The following is a 25,998-nucleotide window of genomic DNA, read 5'->3' as shown; positions in this document are numbered from 1 at the left end:
TTTTTTTTACCTTTTTTCAAATTCCTTTTAAGATCTATTCTGGATTTTGCTTCTAGCACCATATCTGATAGGATGTCTATCTCCCAAAACTGTTTTCATGAAAATCCTTTTTTTTTAAAAAATAAAATCTCTTTATTTACTCTATCAGGAAATGACTTGCATTTATACACACTCATTACATGTTTCTCGTTCCCAATTCTCTTACAAACCCATTTTTATTTTTGAATTACTTCCCCTTAACCTTTCAATATAAAGGTCAGAATTTCTTTAGCCTCTCCTTGTAATATAATTTAAAAACATGCTATAGTTTATAACCCCAACATGGATCTTTGTTATCTTTGCTAACGTCAATTCAGTGCATCTGTAAGGTTGAAAGCAGTGTTGTCTCACACTCCTATGGCTTAAAAGGGTGTAGGAATGAAGGAATTTGTAACAGAGGGACAAGTTTTATTGAAAGAAATTAGATGAAATTGGCCAGTTGGGAAGGGCTCCTGGTGGTGAGGATCATAAGTAATATGGTCAATCTAGTTTCATTGGTTTTATCACATACCCAAAAGTGCTGATATGTCAGTTAGTTGGCCATTGTTAATTGTTTCTTGTTGGTATGTGGCAAAAGAATAAAGTTGGTGGAAATATGAGAGAGAAAAGGTTGCTGGGCTATGGGGGATAAGATCCAGGAGATTAAGACTGATGGGCTCGCTGTACATGGAGCCAGCGTGAACTTAGTTTATAACAAATATGCTAAGGTGCTCAAGGTTTTCAGTTGAGGAAATAACAGTATTAAGAAGCAAGGCATGATAAAGGAATTTGTTCCTGAAGGAAAATCATCAAAGCATTGGGAGCTGTTCAAGGGGGATGTAGAGAGGTTCATCTGTGTTCTTTTCACTACTGAAGTCAGATCCTGAAAGCTCATAATTGTTTAAACCTTAGCCCCACACACTGCCTTCACGAGATGATCCCCTTTGGATCGTAATCATTCTATTCCCATGCCAATCCTCTTAATATTTATTAGTCAGTAGCGTGTAAGTTAATGCCTTTACATTTCTGCTTCTAGTTGAATGATCTTTAATTGATTTTTGCATGGCTTTATTCAGCATCTTCCCACTGTCTAAGATTAATGTACTGTATTTAAACACACTAAGTTTCAGCCTCTTTAGTTCATTAACATTTCTATTCTGTATATTTGCGTGAATCTAATTGAAAAATGCTTGCATCATATTTTTAAGCAGGATACGATGAGTATTTTTACTTAAGTAGCAATAACTAATATTGCTAATACTTTTGGTCTTTTTGTTAACTTAAATAAAATTAAGTCAAAGTCGCCATATATATATGCCTTCCCTATCATTATGCAAGAATAACTTAATTTTGAACTGAAATCCCTATGTGCCCAGTTATATGTGAAGTTTAGCAGGACTTTTACAGACAAAAACAGAAAATGTATAATTTTGTTTTCCTTTTTTGGCAATAATGAACTATGTTCTAATGCACAGTACAGTGCCATCTAGTGCAAATAAAAAACATTGGAAAGTAGAAGCAAATTAATTATTGTGTGGAGGTCAAACTAAAACCATTTGGATGGAATGGTGTATACTGGATTTTATTAAATACAGTGCAAACGTCATGTTTGTTATGTTGGGGGGTGGGGTTGACTAAAACATGAATATTATTATGTCCCCCTCGAGGTAGAAATTGGGTAATGTTAGTTTGACATAACATAGCAACTTTATAAGTCAAATGTTAAAATTCTCCCTTAACACCTGTGTTAAATTGAGGTTGTCCTGTGTTATCAAGTGTAAATGTAAGAATGTTGAAAGTTGAGAATCAGAAAACCTGCTTCAGCACTGATCTAAGTAACCAGACAACAGCTGACAGTGGCAATTAAAATTACATTGAGTACATGGAAGAACGTTGTATTGAAACATACTATTGTTAGCTGATTTTCCATCTATCATCATAGCTGCTGTGTGAACTACCAGTGATGACAAGAACTCTTTTTTACCCATCAAAATTTGTGGGCAGCAAGGTAGCATAGCTGTTGGTGCAATTGCTTTACATTGCTTGCAGTCATTGATCAGGGTTCGATTCCCATCACTGTCTATGTAATGTGTTCATATGTACTTCCCGTGACCGTGTGGGTTTCCTTCCAGATCCCAAAGACATAAGATTCGGGTTTAGTGAGTTGTGGGCATGCTGTGTTGCTGACAGATATGTGGCAACTTGTGCAGGTAGCCCCAGCACAATCCTCAAACTGTGCCGGTCATTGACCCAAAATGATGCATTTCAATGCACATGTGACAGATAAAGCTAATCTTGTTTTTCCAGAAATTGTCAGTGAGCTTAGGGTCACATTCCAGACTAGTACTTTCTCTTGCAACATCTACATCAATGCATTTTCACTGAGTTTACTACAGTATTCTCGGACAGAAGAACTTGACTAATGTTGTCCACCTTTATCACTTTCCTCAGGAATACTGAGCAAACATGCACTCTACCTGAATCCATATAGAATCATAACTCAGCACCTATCGAGAATAAAACTGATGAAAACTTGTTAAATATACTGGCTGTCTAAAATATAGATTTACAGAATTTATGCTAATCATGACCTTTGCAGTTTCAGAAATAAATATTACTTTTATCAAGGGACATATCTGGTCTTTATTGCTCAATTCTATATGAAGTTACCAATTAAGTCATCAGAGGGACTTTGATGATACTGTTCCTTGTGTTGATATTTATGAACAGATTTTGCTTCACAAAGGGGTCATTTTTATGTTATAAGTAGCAGAATAAAATAAAATGTTACAACTAAAAAGCAGCCCCTGAAATAAAGAAAAATTAATTTTCTGAATTCTTCAGCTTTCTAGAAGTTTTGTTTTTAATTATTATACCTGTCAATATCTTTTTCCCTGCAAGCTGTGTGAAAACTAATATTGAGAAGTGGATACTCATTTAAATAAAAAGAATGAAAAAGTTGGAAAATACTTGTGTCAAGAGTCTAATTTTCAAAAACAATGATTTTATAGTAAGCTGAATAAATGGTACTTTGATTATAGGGCTCCCCAGTCCAGCCTACCCATCCGAGCGGTGGTGGTAGAAGGCGGCGAGCAATGAATGAAGATCCAGACGAGAAGAGGCGGAAATTTTTAGAGCGTAACCGAGCAGCTGCTTCAAGATGCAGACAGAAGAGAAAGGTGTGGGTTCAATCTCTTGAAAAGAAGGCAGAGGATCTCAGTTCAACAAACATACAACTACAGGTAGGCTATAACATTTATTTCTAGTACTGAAATTAACTAGCTCACTATAATATTATCACTATTATAATGTGAATTTCCATTTTCTACACTTCCCCACTGGCATGTTGCTTTGAAAAGCCAATTTGTTGAACAGGGAATTGATACAAGCCTTAATAACAGTATGATTTTAGTTTCAAATGTTGAACAAATTGTTTGGTGTGAGCTCTCTTTATGTGGAGACTTGTAGGCTCCACTTGAACTGATATTAATGGATTTTCAAAAATGCATTAACTTCTCAGTTCTCCTTTGTATCTTAGCCAGAAGCAAAGCCGTTAAGCATGCCACCCATTATGTCTTTTACTGAAAATTGAATGTCAAAAAAATAATTAAACTGTACTTTGTACGGATCCATTAATCAATCTTGAGGTTCTTTTATAATTCCTTAGCTGACATTCAAACACAGATGATTGGTGCAGTAGGTTATAATTAAGTATCATTGCTTTTACATTGTTCTAAACTAGTCAAATACGCGTGGAAGGCTCTCTTGGACATTGTTACAGTGCAGCATTTAATGGTTTATGTTGCCTGGCCATTTCTGTTTTATCAAGTTGTGTGATAGGGATAATAGCAAAATCTTGGGCTTTTGATCGTTTCAATGTTAGCGTTTAATTGCAAATCCCAGATTCATATTCATTTGAAACTATAATTATCTCTGATCTTGAATAACATCTAATTGTTTAATTGAACTAAACCTAAATGCTAAGTATCATTGATTCTTTGGTATTATTGGTATTTGAATTTATTCTTCCTTCTCTTTGTTCACATTCTACTTTTACTCCAACACGTGTTCTTCGTTTTGCTTTTTTCTGAATGCACCAATATGAATGCAAATGATTCAGTCACTGCTTTTTTTCTTTGCGTTATGTTTGATCCAATACTCCAACTCCTTATTAGAGAGAAAAATGTGGTTGTCTTTTTACTACTTAACAAAAGATGGTATTTTTCACACTACATTCAGAGGAGCAAAGAACATAGAGCTTTCATGCACATGCTCTTAGAGCCTTTTATGCTCTACTCACTGTGCTAAACACATGATTGTTGTAGTAGTAGAGAATAGCTGATAGGGATAAAGTAGAACCTTATATAAAAATTTGTATATATTTCTAAAATTCTTGTTAATACTCTCAAAGGCCAAAGCATGGACCACTAAATAACATTTGGGTAGCAAAGAGCTCATACATACTTTTGGAAGTCTACTCTTCTGCTAGTCTATATACTATTCCTTTGCATGTCATTCAGGTGGTTAAAACTATGCTTTGGCATCTGGATTGTGCTACAGTTCAAATTTACTTCAAACTAAAAAGTGAATGTGAATTTCAGTTAAATACAATGAAGCAAAACTACCAGTTATACAATTGAGCAAAAATCTATGCTGATCATCTTGCATATTTTTCCACTAAATAGTAATTTAATTCAAGCAAAATCCATACCTGTATATTGTATAATTACTTACCTATGGTTACTGTTTATGATCACAGTAGTTTATTAGTTGATGTGAGACTTGCTGTAAAGATGTGTTTTCTAAATACTGCGCTGTTCATAGGAGCTCATTAAGAAGATAGTTTCAAATCCTCCTGAATTTGAGATGAACATGGTGGGATTTTGACAGTGCAGCTGACTGCATGGTATATTGTAACATTCAGAATAGATTGACTTTGGAATGGTTTGTGCAGGCAAAACCTTTAGACTCCAAATTAGAACAAGTTTCACTGAGCTAAACTAGAAGACAAACCTGTTTACAATATGACTGCAGTTGAATAATGCCACATTCATCTACTTGGAAAAAGCTGAGAATATTCAAATCTTGCCCCCCTCTTGTGATGCCTAAGGTAGTGCTGATGCTTTTTTGTAAAAGTTTTTCTTTGTTCCTTAGAATGAAGTTACCCTGCTGAGAAATGAAGTGGCTCAGCTGAAGCAGCTACTTCTGGCTCATAAAGATTGCCCTGTAACAGCCATGCAGAAGAAATCTGGCTATCACAGTGAGTAATGTTCCATTACCTATATCCCCAGGCTATTGAAATGAAACCGCTGAAATGAACTAAGTTGGCAGTTACAAGGAAGTGTAGTTGGTATTTAAAGTAAAGTATAAGAAATTCCAAAAGGTTATTGTAGTGCATCTATAAATGCATGCCTCTGTAAATATTCATCTGTGTCTGTAAAGTTTGGATGGTGTTCATTTAGTCCACCCATTATGAATAAAGTTGCATTTAATTTTATCTTGAGAAATTGTTTTAATTTAACTATAGTTGCTATAAATTCCATTCTTTTTGTCTTCTCCTGTGCATGTTAGGCACCAAGACAATTTTTAAATATCTGAAATGGCTCAGGATCTGGCTCTTTTTGTATTCCTGTTTTCTAAAATTAAAGTTTGATTGAGTGTATAGGACTAAGCTCACTAATTGAATGAAACTGTTCAAGCTTGATCAATCCATAAAGTTAGAATAAAATGTTACACTTCTTTCAGGATCACCATGGGGATTATAAATATATTTTCAGTCATACTTCCTTCCATTTTACTTGACAGTTAAATTTAGTAAAAGCTTTAGATTCAATAGTTTTTAAAAACAAAACACTGTACTAAAAGAAGTACTATTACGTCTGATTCCGTGTCCTGGCTCAAAACATTGACAATTTCTTTACCCTTGGATGCAGCTTGATCTTTAAGTTCCTCCAACAGTTTGTTTTAAACTCCAGAATCCAGGATCTGTAGTCTCTTCTATCTATGGGTTCCAGGAATTTATATTGCAGTGTTTTCATATTTTTGGATAATTTCAAACAAATATTATTTTGTTTCATGGTTAAGATTTGTTTAAGTTATTAAGAGCAGTATGTATTTCTTCCTTCTTCCCTTATTACTTTGAGCAAGAATGAATTGATGGGGTCACAGAGCTTTTGTTTATTGTCTTTCAAATATAAGCATAGTTGTTGTAGTTGTTGGCCTAGTGTTCCAGCAGACTGGAATAAAATCTGGTGAGTCTAAACCTTTCAATAACACTTTTATATGAATTTAGTTCATAATTAAAATTACAAACATGGGATAAAATGATGTTATTGTTATAAACAACCATGTAGCATTTATCCATTTGATTTATTAGAATCCTTCAGGAAGGGAAGCTGGTTGTCCTTAACTAGTCTGACTAATGCGCATCATTGTAGTTAGCTCACAGGTCACCTCCGTGGGCATGCTATGTTAGTGCCAGAAGCATGGCGACATGTGCCCAACACAACCCTAGCTGATTTGATTTGAACCAAATTATGCATTCCATTGTATGTTTCAATATTTTGATGTTGCATGTCACAAATAAAACTAATCCATAGTCTTTATATCCAATATATCAAACTGCTATATTGTTCAGTAAAACAAAACTTTGGTCTAACAATTTGGTTATACTAAAAGATCAAAATTGGACATGACAAAGGGTCCATTGGGCCATTTTTATGTATAAAGCACTGTGTATGTCTATAAAAGGCTTTACTCTGCCATGCAGGGATTTGTGACAGACGTGGAACAGCTTTCACCTAGACTTTTAACTATCAGCGTAGCATGATCATGTAGAATCATACCCAGAAGACAGGTTTTGATTATCCATCACCATCTCTGGGCACATTCTCATCAAAGGGCAGAACAGATCCATCAGCGTGTATATGAGTAGATGGGTTGAAGTGCCCCAGAAAGCCAAAAAAATTTACTTTGGCAATGTGGCGAGGAGATTTTGTGCAAATGATCACCTACTGCCTATTGGACACCAAGTATAGGAAGTACAAATAGCAAGTGCGCAGAACTTGGGCATGGTTGCTTCGAGTGTGGTAATAATAAAATCATCGCTAACAGATTAAGCTCCATTTTCAGGCCTCCTAGTTTGGACCCACCAAGGATCCCACATACCTACCCCAGATTAAGTCTGTGACTTGAACTGGACTCACAGATAGGACAAACCTCCTTAGTCTTAACCCTGAACACAATCAGCCAGTCACGGATCCACCTCTGTTTGGCAGCATTGGCCGCTGTGACCACTGCACAATCCTGAGGAGGTCAAGTTCTGTGACCACACCAAGGAAACTGTCCAGCCTAACATAGTCATAGGAATTTTGCTAACCTGGTAGATTAAACACAGGACTAGCAGATCAGAATAAGTTAAGGCATCCATGCAATATTATGAATTATCAGGAGCAATAAAATTTTATGATACTAGGGCTCAGCATATCTCTCACTCTTTCTTCATCATCAAGGTAGATGGTGAACTTTGTTGCAAGGAGTATCACACCAGGAACTGAACCAAACAACTCTATGACTATACCCAGGTTGGATCAGAATGCTGGGGTTCTTCCAAGTTCAGTCATAATAATAGGACACAAATATGTAATGAACATTGTACAGAAAATGACTGAAATGATATTGACCATCTTCATCCAGACAGTACATATTTGATGCTCCTTGCCTCCTCCTGATACTCCCACCATCCACAATCAGATGTTTGACCAGTTTCATTCACTGCATGTATTGTCAGTAGTCAAGGGCACTGGACACTGTCCTCACTGGCCATACCTACAGTTGTTCCAGTGCAGATGGCATATCTGCCTCTATTGAACAATGTGTAAACTTCGTCAAACATGCACAGTCTCGAGGAAAATGTGTAAATATAGCCTAGCCAATAGAGTCAGAGAAGTATAGCACTGGAACAAGCCCGTTGGCCCATCTAGTCCATGCCGAAACCATTTAAACTGCCTACTCCCACCAATAAAACATTCTGCATAGTTTCAAATATCAGTGGGGTGATGAAAGGAACTGGCATTGGTGTTATTACATTGGTGTTGACACTAACAAATTACTCACCAATGGTTCCAGTCTGGCTGCAGGACTCCAACCTCCATTTACAAACCTTACATTTACAAAGAGACCTAGGAGTCCTAGTTCACCAGTCAATGAAGGTGAATGAGCAAGTGCAACAGGCAGTGAAGAAGGCAAATGGAATGTTGGCCTTTGTTACAAGGGGAATTGAATACAAGAGCAAGGATGTTCTTTTGCATTTGTACAGGGCCCTGGTGAGACCACACCTGGAATATTGTGTACAGTTTTGGTCTCCAGGTTTAAGGAAGGACATTCTGGCAATTGAGGAAGTGCAGCGTAGATTCACTAGGTTGATTCCTGGGATGGCAGGGCTGTCTTACGCAGAGAGATTGGAGAGATTGGGCTTGTACACGCTGGAATTGAGGAGATTGAGAGGGGATCTGATTGAAACGTTTAAGATAATTAAAGGATTTGATAGGATTGAGGCAGGAAATATGTTCCAGATGTTGGGAGAGTCCAGTACCAGAGGGCATGGATTGCGAATAAGAGGTCAGTTATTTAAAACAGAGTTGAGGAAGAGCTTCTTCTCCCAGAGAGTTGTGGAGGTGTGGAATGCACTGCCTCGGAAGACGGTGGAGGCCAATTCTCTGGATGCTTTCAAGAAGGAGCTGGATAGATATCTGATGGATAGGGGAATCAGGGGATATGGGGACAAGGCAGGGACTGGGCATTGATAGTGAATGATCAGCCATGATCTCAGAATGGCGGTGCAGACTCGAGGGGCCAAATGGTCTACTTCTGCACCTATTGTCTATTGTCTATTACAGTTTGGTTTAAATATAAAAAAAAGAGCTTAATTCCAAAGATGAGGTGTGCCTTTTACATTAGGGTAAAATTCAACTAAGTTTGGCACCATGGAGTTCAAGTAGAAGATATTAGGATTTGCACCCTTTACTGGCTGCAGTTATGCATGGGGAACAGAAAAATATTTGTAGTTGTTGGAGGGCAATCATTTCAGCTTCTGATTTTCAGTCCAAGCGTTCTTCCAGGTAACATTCTGGGCTGTACTACTATAGCTATTTCATCAATGACTTGCCCTCCGTTCTGTTGTCAGTAGTGATTGGTTTGTTGATGAGTGTTCATTTCCATGCACAGTTCCTCTTGTGACAAGGTCATCTATGTTAGGATGTTTAACATAAAGGTCTGGGTTGATAAATGACAAGTAGTATTCACACCACACAAAAGCCAACTAAGTGGCCTTCTCAAAAAGAGTTCATCTAGCTTTGCTTGACATTGACGTTATGTGGCATTACTGTAACTGAATCCTGTGTGTTTAATATTCTGGGACTTTACAGTTGATGTGAATCTGAGACAGACTTGCCACATAAATGCCATGGCTGTTGAAACAGGGCAGAGATTTGATATTCTGTGTCATTCTCCTCCGACTTTCCTATGTTCCTTCATCACCTGAACATCTCTGGTGATGTAATATGTCCAATTGAACAGATGAATGCAGGGCACTCAGAAAATTTGACCCAATTAGAAATGTCCATATATTGATGCAGTTTAAAGAATACTTCTTTAGGAAATTGAGGATATTTGGTATGACAAAAAAAACACAAATTTCTACAGATGTACCATGGAGAACATTCTAACTGGCTGCATCACCATCTGGTATGGAGAGCCTACTGCACAGGATCAAGTTAGCTGCAGAGAGTTGTAAAATGGGCCAGCTCCATCATGGGCACCAGCATCTGTAGTATCCAAGACATCTTCAAGGAGCGGTGTCTCAGAAAGGTGGCATCCATCATTAAGAGCCTCCACCACCTAGGACATGTCCTCTTCTCATTGCTACCATCAGGAAGGAGGCTCAGGAGCTTAAAGGCATGTAATAAATGATTCAAGAACAGCTTCTTCCATCTGATTTCATAATGGACATTGAACCCATGAACACTACCTCACTACTTTATTTTAATTTCCTATTATTTTCTGCACTATTTATTTAATTTAACTAGATAATATAAATATAGACTGTAACTTTGTTTTCTTTTTGCTTTCTGTTACCATGTATTGCATTGTACTGCTGCAGCAAAGTTAAATTTCACGGTATATGCCTGTGATAGTAAACCTGTACAGATTTGAATTCTTTCACCAACAATGTACTTCAACTGCAGTGCAATTTATTTGCAGGAAGCAACTGGAGAATGTTTCTTTGCAAGCACCTCCTAACCCATGACCTCTATCAAACAATAATGGACAGCAGACACATGGAAACATTGCTACCTCTCTTTGACATAGATGCCACCAATCTACAAACCATTTCCCATTTCACACACAGATCACCTTCCCCTTATGGACTGCAGGAGTCTAGGTATATAGGCTAACCATACAACACCATTTTATTAAAGCATCCAAATGAATAGATAACAGTAATGCTTACCTTTCTGAATGAGTATATAAACTCACACAAATAGTAGCAATCAGATTAACCGTTTCTGTATAAACCTTATCAATTTTTATATAAACTTCATTTTCCACTAATACAGAATTTTGCAGCCATTTTGCACTTTGCAAAGATGAGGAAGTTCATTATCCATTATATGTAAATGTAGCTTAATTTTTTTTTAATTTAAAAAAAAATAAAATTCAAAACAAACAATTGGAGCATTGAAAGTGCCTTTATTCATTGAAGATTAATTCAAAAAGAAGCAAGCTGGCAAAAAAAACTATCCATCTCTCTAGATTTTATACACAAATTTTATCAGGTCCGGAGCTTAGTTCAGAGCCCTTTGATCTACAATCAGTTGAGTGGTTTCAGGATTTACAGTGTAGCCTGGAGGTATGTTATACAAGAAAACTGCAGACCTTTGCTATTGACAGTGATTGCTATAGAGATTAGTCAGTCATTGCTACAACCTGACAGCTCTGCATGTGTTTTCTTATTGATGCGGATAGAGCCTTACACTGGCATGCATACTGTGCACATATTTTTCCCTAAATATAAACTGTCTTCCTGATGGGCAGCATAATGTTCAGATACCAAATGCAACAACTGAACTGAGAAAAAAATGTAAAAATATGTATTTTAAAACTTTTAACTATTCAGGTATTTGCCGAAGAGCAATAGTAACATAAAATAATAATACAGTAGTCTAAGAAAATATGATGGGACTGGATTTATAGGTTAATTATATGTGTATATTTGTGTATTATGTTGTAATCACCTACACTGTGAATAGTAACTTCTAAATTATAAAAGGCATATTAAGAAGCCTTGCATATATTTTCTTTACTATTGTAAATTAAAAACTTGCAAATTTTCAATTGGATGTTTGATGTATTACAAACCATTATCCAGTAGACATTTTTATTAATCTGCTTTTTGGCTTGCATTAAACACTTCTGGTTTTCATGAAAATATTAATTTAGTTTGCAAGAGAAGCGTGTCATTAGTTGAATTATGAGTTAGATATGGTATAGGTTTTTAGTTTTAAATCTGGATCCAATTAATTTTCTACAACTGTAGAACAGCTGGTGGCATTTAGACTCTAAACAGTGCTTATTCTCCTGTGTGTGCATCATTAGAATCAGGTACAGTAATCATCCATCGCTGCAAGTAGTTGGCAGTTGAACCTCAGATGAAGAAATCTTTGCTATAAATAAAAAGGTCTTCAGTGTTCCATTCATGTACTGATGGTCTACCATTTAAAAGGGAATCTTCTTATCAAAGCAAATTATCCTTATAAAGAATATAATTTATATATTTGATGCCACCGTCCAGCAAGCACCTATATTATACAGGTAAAATTGATACTCTTAACAGCCTCTTGTCATTCCATGCACCTCCAGTGGAATGCCACAAATGTAACCTGCCCATGAGAACAGCTATATGTTTCTTGATATTTTCAGGTGGATTCAAGTATTAAGTTACTGTTCTATTAAAACAGCAAGCTTTACCACTCACCATGCAGGGCTACTCTGGGGAAAATTTCTGTGATCTCTAAAGAAACAACATAATGTGCTGTGTTGTTACAATTACCATGCATGGTAGTCCTACATTGTGTTGTGATGTGAGGATGCTGTTCTAAAACCACAGGCAGCTGAAAAAAATTTTTTAGTAGTAACCAGTTCACTTTTCACAAAGTACTTAGCTGGAGGGACATAGTGTACTGATCATTATTTTCCATCTTGAAATAAGATACTATAATGTTTCTCATTTTGATTGTTTGAATTTTTCTAAGAGTTGGTATTTATCGAATTAGTGATCCTCCTAATCGATAAATAGTCAAAAGGGCTGAATTTAAACCACTACAACAGCGAAGGAACACAAAAGCAGTTAACTAAATAAATATGGAATAAATAGCACATCAGCTTCATATCAGCTTTCCAATATTACAAAATCTGATTTCCAACTACTTCACATTAATATCAAGAGAGAGCTGAAATACCCACAAAATGCTGGAGGAACTCAGCAGATCAGGCAACATCTGTGGAAAAGAGTATATAGTTGATGTTTCTAGCTGAGGCCCATCTTCAGAACTGAGAGGGAAGGGGTGAGATGCCTGAATTAAAAGCTGGAGGGAAGCATAAGAGGCTAGCTGGAAGGTGATAGGTGAAGCTAAGTGAGTGAAAAAGGTTAAGGGCTGGAAAAGAAAGAATCTGATAGGAGGAGAGAGTTGACAAAAGGATCATGGGAAGGAGGAGGGGACCGAGGGGAAGAAATAGGCAGATGAGAAGTAAAAGGTCAAGAGTGGGGAATGGAGGTGGGGAGGAGAAGGAATTTTATTCACTGGAAGGAGAAATTGATGTTCATGTCATCGGGTTGGAGGGTACCCAGACGGAATGTGAGGTGTTGCTCCTTCACCCTGAAGGTGGCCTCATCTTGGCACAAAAGGTGGCCATGGATCGACACATCGGAATGGGAATGGGAATTAAAATGTTTAGCCACTGAGAAGTCCCACTTGTGGCAGATGGTGCGGAGGTGCTCGACGAAGTGGTCCCCCAGTTTCCGATGGTTCTCACCAATGTAAATGAGGCCATATCGGGGTCACCTGACACAGTAGACAACTCCAACAGATTCATAGGTGAAATGCTGCCTCACCTGGAAGGTCTGTTTGAGGGCCTGAATGGAGGGGGTGGTGAAGGTGTATGGGCAGGTGTAGCTCTTAGGCCACCTCCATGGATAAGTGCCTGGAGGAAGATTGATGGGGAGGAGTGAATTAATGGACAAGGGAATTGCGGAGGGAGGGAGGTAAAGATCATGTTTATTTGCAGGGTCTCTTTGGAGTTGGTGTTGTATCAGCTCTCTGGTGCTTTTTGATCTTGTCACTTGAGATTCAGTGTCACGTAACCCTGTCACTTTGATCTGGCCCACGCCTTTATTAACCAGGTCCAACATTTGCCTTTCTTGGATCTTGCCCCTCCTGACACAGGTCATCAGGTTTGTGGGGGTTTGGCCAGGGTTAATTGGGGTGTGCCTAGGGTTATTGGGGGTGTGACCAGGGTTAATCAGGATGTACCAAGAGTTTTTAGGGGTGTTGCCCCTTGGACTTTAGGATTAGGTTTGAGTGTTGGGCTGGTGGATGTATATGTGTGGCTGGGAGAGGTAAGGCTGCAGAGCTTTGAGTGGTGAGGTATGAGGTGCTATGGCGGATAGGCTCATGTGGTGAAGCCAGGTTAATCTGGCCCATGCCTTTCATTATCGTGTTACGACACTACTTGGTTCAAAGAACCTGGTGTGCAATGGGACACATCAAGTTGCAGGGGATAATATGTTGGATGTGGAGGCTGATGAGGTGGTAGGTAAGGACAAGAGGGACTCGTCGCTGTAATGACGGCTGGAAGATGGAGTGAGTGCAGATGTACAGGAAATGGAGGAGATGCAAGTGAAAGCAGCATCAATAGTAGAGTGAGGGAAACCCTGTTCTTTAAAGAAGGAGGACATCTCTAATGTCCTGGATTGGAAAGCCACATCCTGAGAACAGATGTGGCAGAGGAGGGGTGGGAAGAGGTATCTTCGAAATAAATATGGAATGAGAGCTGAGCACAATTGCTTCCCGACAGTAGCAGCAGCACAGTGCTGAACACATGCTTCAGAGCAGGGCATGCTTCTAACTGTGCCACACAATTACAACACAAGCACCTACCTGCAAAAAAAGGAGAATTGCTTTGTATGTCCTGTTCACAACAGGCAGCACAAATTCATCCAATTAATGCCATCTGTCCACTGTGATGAAAGCGATTTTCTACAATAATCAAACTGCTCATTTTGAATATGGCAGGATCATAGCTCCTGACCTCAATGCAGTTTTGGGTTAAACATGGATAGAAGCTCTGAATGCCTTAAACAGACCAGCATTTGTCCAAATGTGGCATGAAGGAAAGTGCCTCTATTAGCATCATACTCAGTACAAATTAATTCAGTCAATCCTTTGTATACCCAGACATTACTGCAGAAGATCATCAAGGCTATTCCTGTTGTTTCATTAGTGACTTTCCCTCCATCATAATGTCAGCTAAGATGTTCGCCGCTGAATATGTAGTATTTCAGCTTTATTTACAACTTTTTAGATGATGACCACAAGGAGAAAAACATGTTTGATATTCAGACTTGGCAAGTAAACAATATGTAACATCATTCTAGAAACGTTATTTCTAACAAGAGTCTTATCATATCAAGAAAATCTACCAAAGCTAGTATATTAATTTAGACAATTAACCAAAAATATTACTGCACCAACTGCATAAGTATTCTGACTAAAAGTTCTTGTGCTGAGTGACTTTGGTTTAATCCCCAAAGCTTTCCCACATTCATAAAGGCACAAGTGGGAAATATGATAGAATATTTTCCACTTGCCTGAAAGAGTGCCACAACAAACCTCAGGAAATATATACATATATTGAATTAAAGTGCAAAAAAGTAGCAAAAGAAAAGAAAACCAAAATACTGAGATAGTGTTCATGGGTTCATTGGCCATTCAGAAATCTGATGGTGGAGGTGAAGAAGCTGTTCCTGAACTGTTGAATGTGTGTCTTCAGGCTCCTGTACCACCTCCTTGATGGTAGCAATGAGAAGACGGCATACCCTGAGTGATGGGGACTCTTAATGATGGATGCCGCCATTTTGAGGTATCACCTTTTACAGGTATCCTTGATGCTGGGGAGGCTAGTGTCCACAATAGAGATGGCTGAATTTACAACTTTATGCAGCTTTTTCCTGATCCTGTTTAGTGCTCCCCCACCCCGCACACCAAATAGTGATGCAACTACTTAGAAAGCTCTCCACAGTACATCCATCGAAATTTGTGGGTGTCATTGGTGACATCCCCATTTTCCTCAAAATCCTAATGAAATATAGCTGCTGCTGTGCCTTCCTTGTAATTGTAATAATATTATAATGAACCCACAATAGATCTTCAGAGACGTTGACACCCAGGAACTTGAAACTGCTCACCCTTTCCACAGCTGATCATTCGGTGAGGACTGTTGTGTGCTCTCTCCACTCCCCTTACTGAACTCCACAAACAGTTCCTTGGTCTTACAGACGTTGAGTACAAGGTTGTTGTTGCAACACCACACTACTAGCTGATTTATCTCACTCTTGTATACTTCCTCATCACCACCTGAAGTTTTGGCAACGATAGTTGTGTCATCAGCAAATTCACAGATGGAGTTTGAGCTGCACCTAGCCACACACTTGAGGGTGTAGAAGAGAGTAAAGCAGTGGGTTAAGCACAATCCTGAGGTGCAACAGTGTTGATCAAAACCTCCCAAACACCATGGGTTGGACAAAATGCTGGCTTTGCCAACAATATCCACACCTCGTGTGAATTAAAACATTGGATCATTGGATGACAGCACCTTCTATCAATGTGAATATTTTAAAATGTAGTTTTTGCATAACATGATAAATGTTTTATTGAAATTACTTGTCTGGGAATAAAGAGCACATTGACTTATTGTTAGCAAATGACACAAGTACAACATGCATTGGTATCTAAAGTTATTTTGACACAATCAATTTGTGCTAAGTAATTACTATCATACTGTTAAAATAACAAGTTCTTATAGTCATAAATTTGAATTAGTTTTGTAGGATATATAGAGCAAGTAATTGTTTGTAGCTGATTAACAGTTCTATCTAACAAATACTGTGATCTGTTTTTCATCAGATGCAGAAAAGGACGAGAGTTCTATAGATAGTCCACTACCCAGCAGCCCGCAAACCCACGTCATCCAGCATAGTTCCATCAGCACTTCAAATGGCATAAGTTCAACAGCAATGGCAGAGGCCGTTGCTACATCAGTCCTTACCCAGATGGCAGACCAGAGTTCGGAGATGAACCTACCCGTCCAGTCCCATGTTGCAATTGCTCCTTCATCTCAGTCTCAGCCTTCAGGAAGTTGATTGGATAAGTGTACTAATGAAGTCCACGGATGCTGTCTCAACAGTGACTGTAAAATGGGAATTTGAGAACTGGGAGGACCAAATCTCCAAAGTAATGCTATACTTCAAGTTTAGTTGCTTTTATTAGTTGTATTTCAGAAATGGCTACAGCAGTATAAGCAAGCACTTAACTTCAACCATGAAATCAAATGTTTAGACATTATTCTATGGTCTACAAATGCATTTGGTGTTATTTTTTTGTTTTCTACAACTATAAGTTCACTTGAGTTCTTTTCTGTCTGATTTTATGGCTATGGAATAGGCAGTGAAAGAGTTGTTGAGCAGTGAAATGACTTCTAAAAGGTCACTGTCCTGAGGATATGAAAGAACGCTGAATTTTTATTCATAATATATCACTATATAGACTCACTTGATCTATACCACTGCTTTTATAAGTCCAAGAAAAGCTGCCTCCAAACTGCAGAAGGTTCCCTTAACATTGGGGTGAGTTAAATTTCCAGTATATCTTTGAAGATATTGTTACCACAAAGTAAAATTCTCACTTAGTCCGGCAAAGCTTATTACCACATAAAGGGTGAATATTCATTACTTATAAATTCTTATACCTGAGCAAGCCCCTGAAGGAATTTTATTTGCAGAACTAACAACACATTTATTCTCTGCCTTTTCTAATTTGCACATTGTGAGGGAATGAAAGGATGTTCATTTTTGTTAGTAGTTTTGTTTTATGTCACTCTTAAAAAAATGTAGCCAGTGCATTTAGTAAACTTTATTTTAACCTTTTGCCTGAAAAACTCAGCAACTATGTTGCATATCATGTTAATGACAATGATGCAGATATCACTGGTCTATAACTTAGACCAATAGTTCTGTGAATGTTGCCTTTAAATGTCATAATGACTTTTGGTGGAATCCTATTTAAAATGATTGTGTATACAAATAATGAATATTGATTATTAACATTCCTTGTGCAATTTGATTGTTACTGATGAGATGGATTGTATATTATCTTTCTCTCATCAAAACTTCTGTGAAATAGTTGATTTTAAATGTGCCATGAATACTGTAGTGACTTCTTGGTTATACTTGGATAAATAGTTTTAAACAGGAGAAGCAAAAACAAATAATGAGAATCTGATGCTCTGATATTGACGATGCAGAAATAAAGGGAAAAAAGAGGTGATAGAATAATGTATTCAGACACATCACAAGTCCAATGGTGTCTCCATATTTGCTAATTATGGTGCAACAAGGAGTCATGGGTGGCAAAATTATCAGGACCGGGAATGTAACTCATCCAGTGCATCTTTATAATTCTTCTAGTTTATAATTGTGTAATTTACCAGGTTAGAAAGTAGGACATGAGGCAGGTTGTTCAATAGAATTGCTTGGGACCTTAAAAGGGAAACTTCTCAACATATAGTGATAGACTAATACTGTGTGATGAATAACAGTTACACTATTCTACAGAATCCATGTCATAAACTTACTTGTTTTACAGACTGTATCTGTAGACAGAATTTGTGTCTTATCTTCCTGGTTGCAAGCTTCCATTTCTACAGAGGTAGCTTGAGGTGTACTCTTCCTCTTTGTGCAATTTGCATGAATAAGTTCTCTGAGAGAATAATTTATCTACAAGAACATGTCAATAAACTGTTTTTAAGTGCAGAAAAACAACATCTTCATTTCAAAATGCCATTTACATTTCTAAGTGGTTGTTGGAGCTATTGGGAGTATGTCCTTCAGTGCTGCCATCTGCCAAAAAATGTTTGAAGAGCAGAATATAACTTTCCATCCTTTGAAATTCAAGCTTTATCATACTGTCACCGTTAAAGCTACAAAATATTTCGGCATTTAAAGCTACGTGGATCTGTTTTAATGCTTTTCAATGTTATATAATCAATTTGATTTCAAAATAAATAAATTCCCATGTTAAAAACGTCCAATATTTATAATATTGATACTCTGCATTCAGAATCAATGTATACTAGTTGTTTAAACTGTTGATAGTAGTTTACATTGCTTGAATGCCACTCCCAATACCAAGTGCAGAACTATGTAAATTAATATTTTCTAAAGCAAATTTATTAAAGTTCTTTAAAACTTAATATATTTCCTGAAACTATATTCTGTTTCATGCCATATTCAACATAAATCACTTTTTGTAATCAGTAATACCTGTTCTTCTGACTGTATTTTTTAATAATGAATATAACAAGTTCACTTCGAATTTCAAGACATTAGTGACTAATTAGATAATGAAATTCATTCTTCCTGACAAGATAATATTGTTATGCTATTGCATTTTACCTTTAAAAGATCCTGAATGCAGTGGTAAGACTTCCACTGTACCCCAACTATTTAAAGAATATAAATTAAATGTATTCATTGTATTTTAAGAGTACTTTGAACTCATTAGGTAACCACATCTTTCTCCACTATGTATCCTTGCTTAGTTTCAATCTTACCCATAAAATTAGCAGCAAAGTATTTTCAGCAAATGCTTCTCTTTCTGTCCTCACTCTGTTATCCTTATTATCAACATGGATCTGTTCTTTGCCCTCATAAATGTTGCCTCTGTATAACATTATCTACTTTGTAATAACGTCCATCTCTACCTCTTCACTATCTCCCTCAATTTTTACTGCCCTTGTTACCAGACCGACTGTCAAGATTGAAATAGTAGTCACTGTCATCAGGTGATGGAATGCATAATCATAACTCCTAGCCTTGCCAAGGGGTTTAGTTTAATCACAATATCAGCATCCTTTATAATCCTACTCGAGGATGCAACAGAGCAATCACCTCCTAAACTGAGTATATCACCACCCCTCTGCATCACACTCCTACCCCCACCTCCCTACACTGGTGCTTGTGTTAGCCTTCTCACAGTCATGTCTTTATTAACCACCCAATGTTGGGATCCTTTGGATCAAATTTGATTGTTCTATTACAGCTCTTTGAATTTTTTTGTAAAGTATTTAATTCAAAACCTACATAAATTCTGGTAGCTCCTTTGATTACTTTTATTCTTGTCTATTCTTATGCTCTTTTAATATTGACAGCCATGTTTTGTAAGTTTTTCCAAAACTCTGGGAGCTGAATAAACTCTTCTTGGGCTTCGAGCCAAGTGCAGGTATCAATTCTAACCAATGTTTTGATGACAAACTTTGCCATCTTCATTGGGAATGATGCCTGGGCATGTCTGGTCCAATGGTATTTATAACCCTGTCGACTGTCACTCCTGATTGGTTGGACCTCATTCTGCCAGGTTTCTACTGTACCATCTTGTTTACAATTGAATTCCAGTTCTTACTTAGAGTGAGACATTCATCTTTGTAAAAATTCTTTTCCTCTAGTTTTATTTCAATGGCTTCCTTCACAAGGCAGACCCAAAATCACAGTAGTTTTGTGCAGTCGAAGTCAGTCATGTGGTTCTTGCAAATGCAATGTTCTACTACCGCTGATTTCTGTGGGCAACCCAAACAGATACATCTCCTTTTCTCCTTAATGCAGGTTTCCACTGTGCTGGTAGCTGTTGTAATATTGACAACAATCTCATATGTCCATTATTGCTTTCTCATTTGTTTACTCAGCTCCTAGTTACTAAATATCTCCTGTTTAAATTTTCTTCTTTGTGCTTAAATTCTTTCAGGGTTATACGGAAGCTGTGATTTCCCCATGGGCTCATCACCACTACATCTACTTAATTCTCGATTAGCTAGCATTCATCTCTGTCTCTGCTTCACCATCAAGAGCTTTCGTGTAAATCGAGGAGTAGGGGGGCACTTGGGAGGAAATAGTAAATTGTTCTCAGGAGCTGTTTTTCCAAAAAGAGGTGCAACATATATCAGAGCAGATGAGTATTATGTGGAAGAAAAATGAGCAACATTTACAGGAAGGAAGTTGGTTAACAGAATGCAACCACGATTTTTCAGTACTTCACACAAGGTTTTTCTTTAAACAAGTCAACAGTCAGTATGATAACAAAGGACTACAAAATAGATTGACTGACTATAGATCAATTGTGTGTGAACCTTGATCTGAATAATATCCAGAACTTCCTCTGTAACACTGACTGAAGATTGCCATTTATGTGTCAAATCCCCATCAAAAGTTGACAATGAGGCAGCAACCCCCAACAAAATTGCTGATGTAATTACTATTTTTATATAGTGAATGAGAATGCAGAAATACATTAATCAGTGGCATTCAGTATGATTTATTAATCACATTTGGCTTTGGATAAATCAAACTAACACTATAGATTCAATGTTTAGTAACACAATGCCAGATGCTCAATGGAAAACAATGCATGATTCAGCAATAAGCAGAAGCATACACTACAAAAACACTAAACAGATGAGATGTAAATTCAATGAATGGGTATTATTTAGATTAGAGGAGGGTTGGAAATGATGCATACTTGGTAATGTGTGCACATTCACATATATTACAAACTCAATCGGATATATGGACTATAAATGAACATTTTATTGATACAAGTATTGTAAGAGATGAGAAAGTCATAGATAGTTCAGTTGACTAACAACTTTGAGCATCAGGTAATATAATTTGGGGGAAACAAGAAATGTGAATATACTTGATTTAAAGATGTTGACATACAAGTAAGTACAAGTGCAAAGTGACCTAATTACCTAAAATTCCAAAATCTGATTCCAAAGCCAAAGTCAAGTTTATTATCAAATGCACGTGTGGTGTATACAAATACAATGAAACCCTTATTGCAGCAGCATCATTCACAAGAAAAACAAATTACTTTTTTTTTACAAGAAAACACAACAAAAAAAAGTCAATTCTGGTGCAAAGTGATGTAAGTGTTCATTGTGTTGCTAAACTATATGATCAGAGTTTTACTGGTTAGTTTGAATGGTTGGAGGATAGTACCTGTTCTTGAAACTGGTGATGTGGGACTTAAGGCTTCTGTACCTCCTGCCTGATGACAGCTGCATAAAGATGGCATGGTCTGAGTGGTGGTGATCTTTGATAAAAGATACTGCCTTCATGAGGCAGTGCCTCTTGTAGACATTACCAGTGGTGGGGTGGATGTGCCTCTGATGTATTGGGCAAGGTTGATTTCTCTGCAGCTTTATGTGTTCTTGTGTATTTGACTTGCTGTACCAGACCATGATGCAATGAGTCAGGATACTTAAATTTTTTTTGAACTATAAATTTTATAAAATGGGTTTATAAAATACAAGTATGAAAGACTGATGGTAATTTATTTCAAAATAATGGTAAATCCATTTTGTATATTAGTTTTGAGAAACCAGTATAAGGATGCTGTGAAAGTCAACAGGATGAGTGCCAGAATGAGAACGATTTGGTTATGAGATCTCAAATACTAATGCATTCGCAGCAAGGAAAGGGAAGCTTAAAAAAAGATTTGGTAAAGCATTTTAAAGTAATGTAAGATTTTGATGAGCATGAAAGATCTTTACATTGGTTGTTGAATCAATAATGAGGAACTAACAATTAAAAATATTCACTAAGGGAATATGTAATTTTTTTTTAACATGGAGAGCTCTTCCAGCACAGTACACAGAGTAGCGGACAGAGGTAGAGAGACAACTGTGTCTTTCAAAGAAGGCTGAGAGAAGAGACATGGAAGTCCGATTCCTCACAAATTTCTCAGCAAAGAACCAACAAGGCTCAGGTGATTTTTTAAAATAAAATTCTTATCAGGACAATCTGGAAAGAATCCTGCAATTCTTCCAAAGGGAATCATGGTATTCAGTTTACTTACAGGCAACACAAATCAGATACATTCTGTTCATCATGTCCACTTCAGTGCTGAAGTCTGCAGCTGAATCTGCTTGAACCTTGTTTTCTACAATTCTAAAATAGTTAATTATTGTCACATACTGAGGTGGTCTTGCATCCTGTACAATTAATTACAACAGTGCATTGTGGTAGTGGTAGTATTAATTACAACAGTGCATTGTGGTAGTGGTAGTTGTCCAATGATACCAGGAAACCTGTGCAGGGGAGTTTTTAAAGTGGAAACTAGAGCGGTCCCACTCTCGACCTCGGAAGTTGAGGTTCAGTGGTATGAACACATTGGGGTCTTGGTTGCAGTGGATGATGATCATGTCGTCTTCAGTGTCTTTTGTTCTTCCCTTCATGAAATGTTGGTGAACTGCCTTCCTGGCCATTGGACCTTACTGTAGATCCCATCCCCCCAGTCAGCCAGAACTGACTTTGCATGCTAGGACAGGCATGTCCCTGTCTCACCAGGGTATGAGGCCGCAGGCTCCCCTCACCTGGTTTAGCCCACCTGTTAAAGCAGTGTACCAGGACTGTGGCTGCTGTCGTGGGCAAACAAATATTTGGAGCCACAGGTGAGAGCTGAATGTCCAGTAGGGACCAAAAGGTGAGTGAGCTGCCCCAGAATGGACATGACAAGCCCCTCCCTGGATACCCCATGCACCATATATTGTTTTAGTATATGTAAAACGATGACAGAATGCAGAAAAAAGTGTTAAAATACAGAGAAAGGTTAAAGATCACATTGAAGTCAAAACGCCATTTTATTGTACTACCTATCGTAGCATTCAGTAGTCTTATAGCGGAATAGAATGCACCTTTGAGCCTGGTGGTACATGCTTTCAGGATTTTGTAGCTAAGGGGGGAGGAGAGAATGTTAGGGGTGGGTAGAGTTTTTGATTATCTTACTGAAGCAGCAAGAGGTGTGGGAAGGTTTCTTTCAGTGATGTGCTGAGGTATGACCACAGCTCTGCTGTCGCAGACAGAAGACACCATACCAAACTGCCATTTGGGGTAAAGTATTCCATCTTTTGATAACCTCGCAAAGTTTTTGTAGGTTGTTGCACTGTCATCTAATAATTCTTAGTCTAATCTTCATGCTCTTTTTTGCACTATAATTGACTGCACTGAAGGAGATGGCACCAGTGAACAATGGACTAACGTCCTTCAGACCGTTCATGAAACTACTACTACTTCTTTCAAATATGATTCTACTCCTAAGCTAAGTGTGATTGAAAACTGTGATTTACATTTTCATGGTGTGTTTTCAGGTCGATTGAGCGACCTGGTGCTTTGCAGTCTCTCAGCGAGTTCAGGGAGGTTTGGAGAGGAGTGTGTGACCTACAGGCCAAGAAACCTGGAGACAGGGCACAAGCCCATGATCGACTCCATTTCTCACCTATCTTACCGATTAAATCGTTGAGCAAGATTGAAATCAACAAGGACGAGAACAGAAGGCAAGTGGGTTTTCAGCACCATCTGCCTGCGTTTGGCCTATCTCCCTCTCTCCCTCGCTCACTCTTGCTGGAGGAAGGTGCCTGCATTTCACCAGCTGCTCTCGTCCTCTCACTTGCTGCTGCCTAAGTCTTGAGTCTTGGGCAAGGTTTAATTAACACGGTTTGTGAATTAGACATTTTATGTGTTTCTAGTTACTGCTTTTTTGTTGCTATTTTGTATAATTTTGATCAGGCAGAGTGGCTCTGCAGTCTGCAGTCTATTAACAACACTTCAACTGAACTGAACTGAACTAGATTGAACATTCCTAGACTGTTTCAATGACTCTGTGGTTTGACATTTTATATTCTGTTTTTTTTCCCCATTTGCATAATTTTTTCCTTTTTTTGCAAATTGGGATTTGATATTTTCTTTGAACAGGTTCCATGAGTGTTTCTTTGTTTCTTGTGTCTGTGGGAAAAACAATCTCAGGGATTGTATACTGCATACATACTTTGATAATAATGCACTGCCTCGGAAGGCAGTGAAGGCCAATTCTCTGGATGCTTTCAAGAAGGAGCTAGATAGGTATCTTATGGATAGGGGAATCAGGGGATATGGGGTCAAGGCAGGAACCGGGTATTGATAGTAGATGATCAGCCATGATCTCAGAATGGCAGTGCAGGCTCAAAGGGCCGAATGGTCTACTTCTGCACCTATTGTCTATAAATGTACTGGGAACTTTAACTTTTGCTATTCATGTGAAATTTAAAATACTACAATTTGGAAGCTGATGATGGGAATAATCAGTTCAAGTCCAATTCACCAGCTTCCATTAGTGTCACTTAGCAATAGTGCACCAATGCATGGATCAACTTACTTTTGGACAATGAGGACCACTAATTTACAAAGTTCCACTTTCCAGAAATCAAAAGACCTCAAGATAGCAGAAATATGTAGTAAAAACAGAAAATGTTGGAAACACTGAAGAAATCAGACAGCATCTGTGAAAGGAGGAGTTAATAGTTTTGAGTGAAAATCCTTGATCAGAACTGGGAAAAAGATGAAAAAAAATTAAGTTGAGGATAGGGATTTGACAGAGGGAATATTTCTAATAAGGTTTCAAAGCTACATTTAATGTCAGAGAAATGTGTACAGTATACATCCTGAAACGCTTTTTCTTCGCAAACATCCACAGAAACAGGAGTGGCCTCAAAGAATGAACGACAGTTAAATGTTAGAACTCCAAAGTGCCCCCCAGCTCCCCTCCCTCCCGCACATGAGTGGCAGCAAGCAATGATCCCCCCTCCCCCCACCTGCAAAAAAAAGCATCAGCACCCTTCACTGAGCACGTGAGCAAAGCATCAGCAAAGACACAGACTTGCAGTACTCTGAAGGCTACTTGTTCACCTGGTATTTGACATACCACAGGCGCGCTCCCCCTAACAAGGGAGAAAGAGGTGTCTGCATTTTACAGCGAGAGGGGAGACATAGCAAACAACTCACTAGTTTACGATGTTAAAAGTCTGTGGAGTTGCTTTTTCCGAGCTCTGTGCCCGAAGATCTTGGGCCTCTGGGCTCACAACCTTAGATCTTCCATTTCCCACGACACACCGACCTCCTTCCCGGACACCAACCGTCGATCCGCCCGTCTCCAGAGCCACGAGATCTCGGCCCTCCGAAGGCGAGCTGAGCTGTTAGGCCGAGGCCTTGGCATGCTGAATAACAGTGGGTCGTGAAACCCCGAGAGCAGGTCCCATTCCCGCAAAGAATCGTAGTCAGCGTGTAACTCCAGGTCAGGGTCTTCAAAAGAACCCTGAAAGGGAAAATAGAGATATTAAAGAAAGAAATAGAGCTGTTTCCGAAGATGAAAGCAAAGGAGTTGCCATTAGGCGCCATTACTCCTCCTAAACTCCTCCTCTTTATTTAGGTGCAGTAAGGACTGTCTATCCTCAGTCTGTCCAAAAGAGGGGATTGAGAGCAAAGATTTAAATTTAACTTTCCACCTCAATCCTAATGTGTTTTCCTCTCGCGGAGGAAGGTGATCACTGCTGATCAGTAATACATGCCCAACTGCCAAATGAGTTTGAATATGCTATCTTTCCATCCCCCATAATTATATTCCAGCAAGCCAATGTTAAGAGCCTTGGAGACATGGCGTCTTACCACAGTGAACCAGGCCTTTTGCCCAACTTACCCATGTCAATGTACTGCCCAGAGAGCTAGTCCCATCTGCCCATAGCCTTCTATGCCTCTTCTATCCATTTACTTATCAAGATGGC

The 25,998-nt window shown here is 38.2% G+C and overlaps 1 protein-coding gene across 6 annotated transcripts in view; it reads left to right on the top strand.

The window, feature by feature from the left end:
- The window catches only part of atf2 (activating transcription factor 2), a 122,527-nt gene extending 104,556 nt beyond the window's left edge, over positions 1-17,971 (top strand). For 5 of the 6 annotated variants that reach the window (XM_059966705.1, XM_059966700.1, XM_059966703.1 and 2 more), the window contains 3 exons: positions 3,060-3,260; positions 5,173-5,278; positions 16,260-17,971. In XM_059966705.1, coding sequence (XP_059822688.1) covers positions 3,060-3,260; positions 5,173-5,278; positions 16,260-16,495 — 543 coding nt within the window. In that variant the 3' untranslated portion in view covers positions 16,496-17,971. Of the gene's footprint in view, positions 1-3,059; positions 3,261-5,172; positions 5,279-15,126; positions 15,217-16,259 lie in introns of all 6 variants that reach the window. The other variant, XM_059966704.1, reaches the window with a different exon arrangement.
- Positions 17,972-25,998: the final 8,027 nt, after the last annotated feature.

Source organism: Hypanus sabinus, chromosome 4 (genome assembly GCF_030144855.1).
Source record: "Hypanus sabinus isolate sHypSab1 chromosome 4, sHypSab1.hap1, whole genome shotgun sequence".
Classification (NCBI taxonomy): domain Eukaryota; kingdom Metazoa; phylum Chordata; class Chondrichthyes; order Myliobatiformes; family Dasyatidae; genus Hypanus; species Hypanus sabinus.
This window is presented reverse-complemented; position numbering and strand designations above follow the sequence as displayed.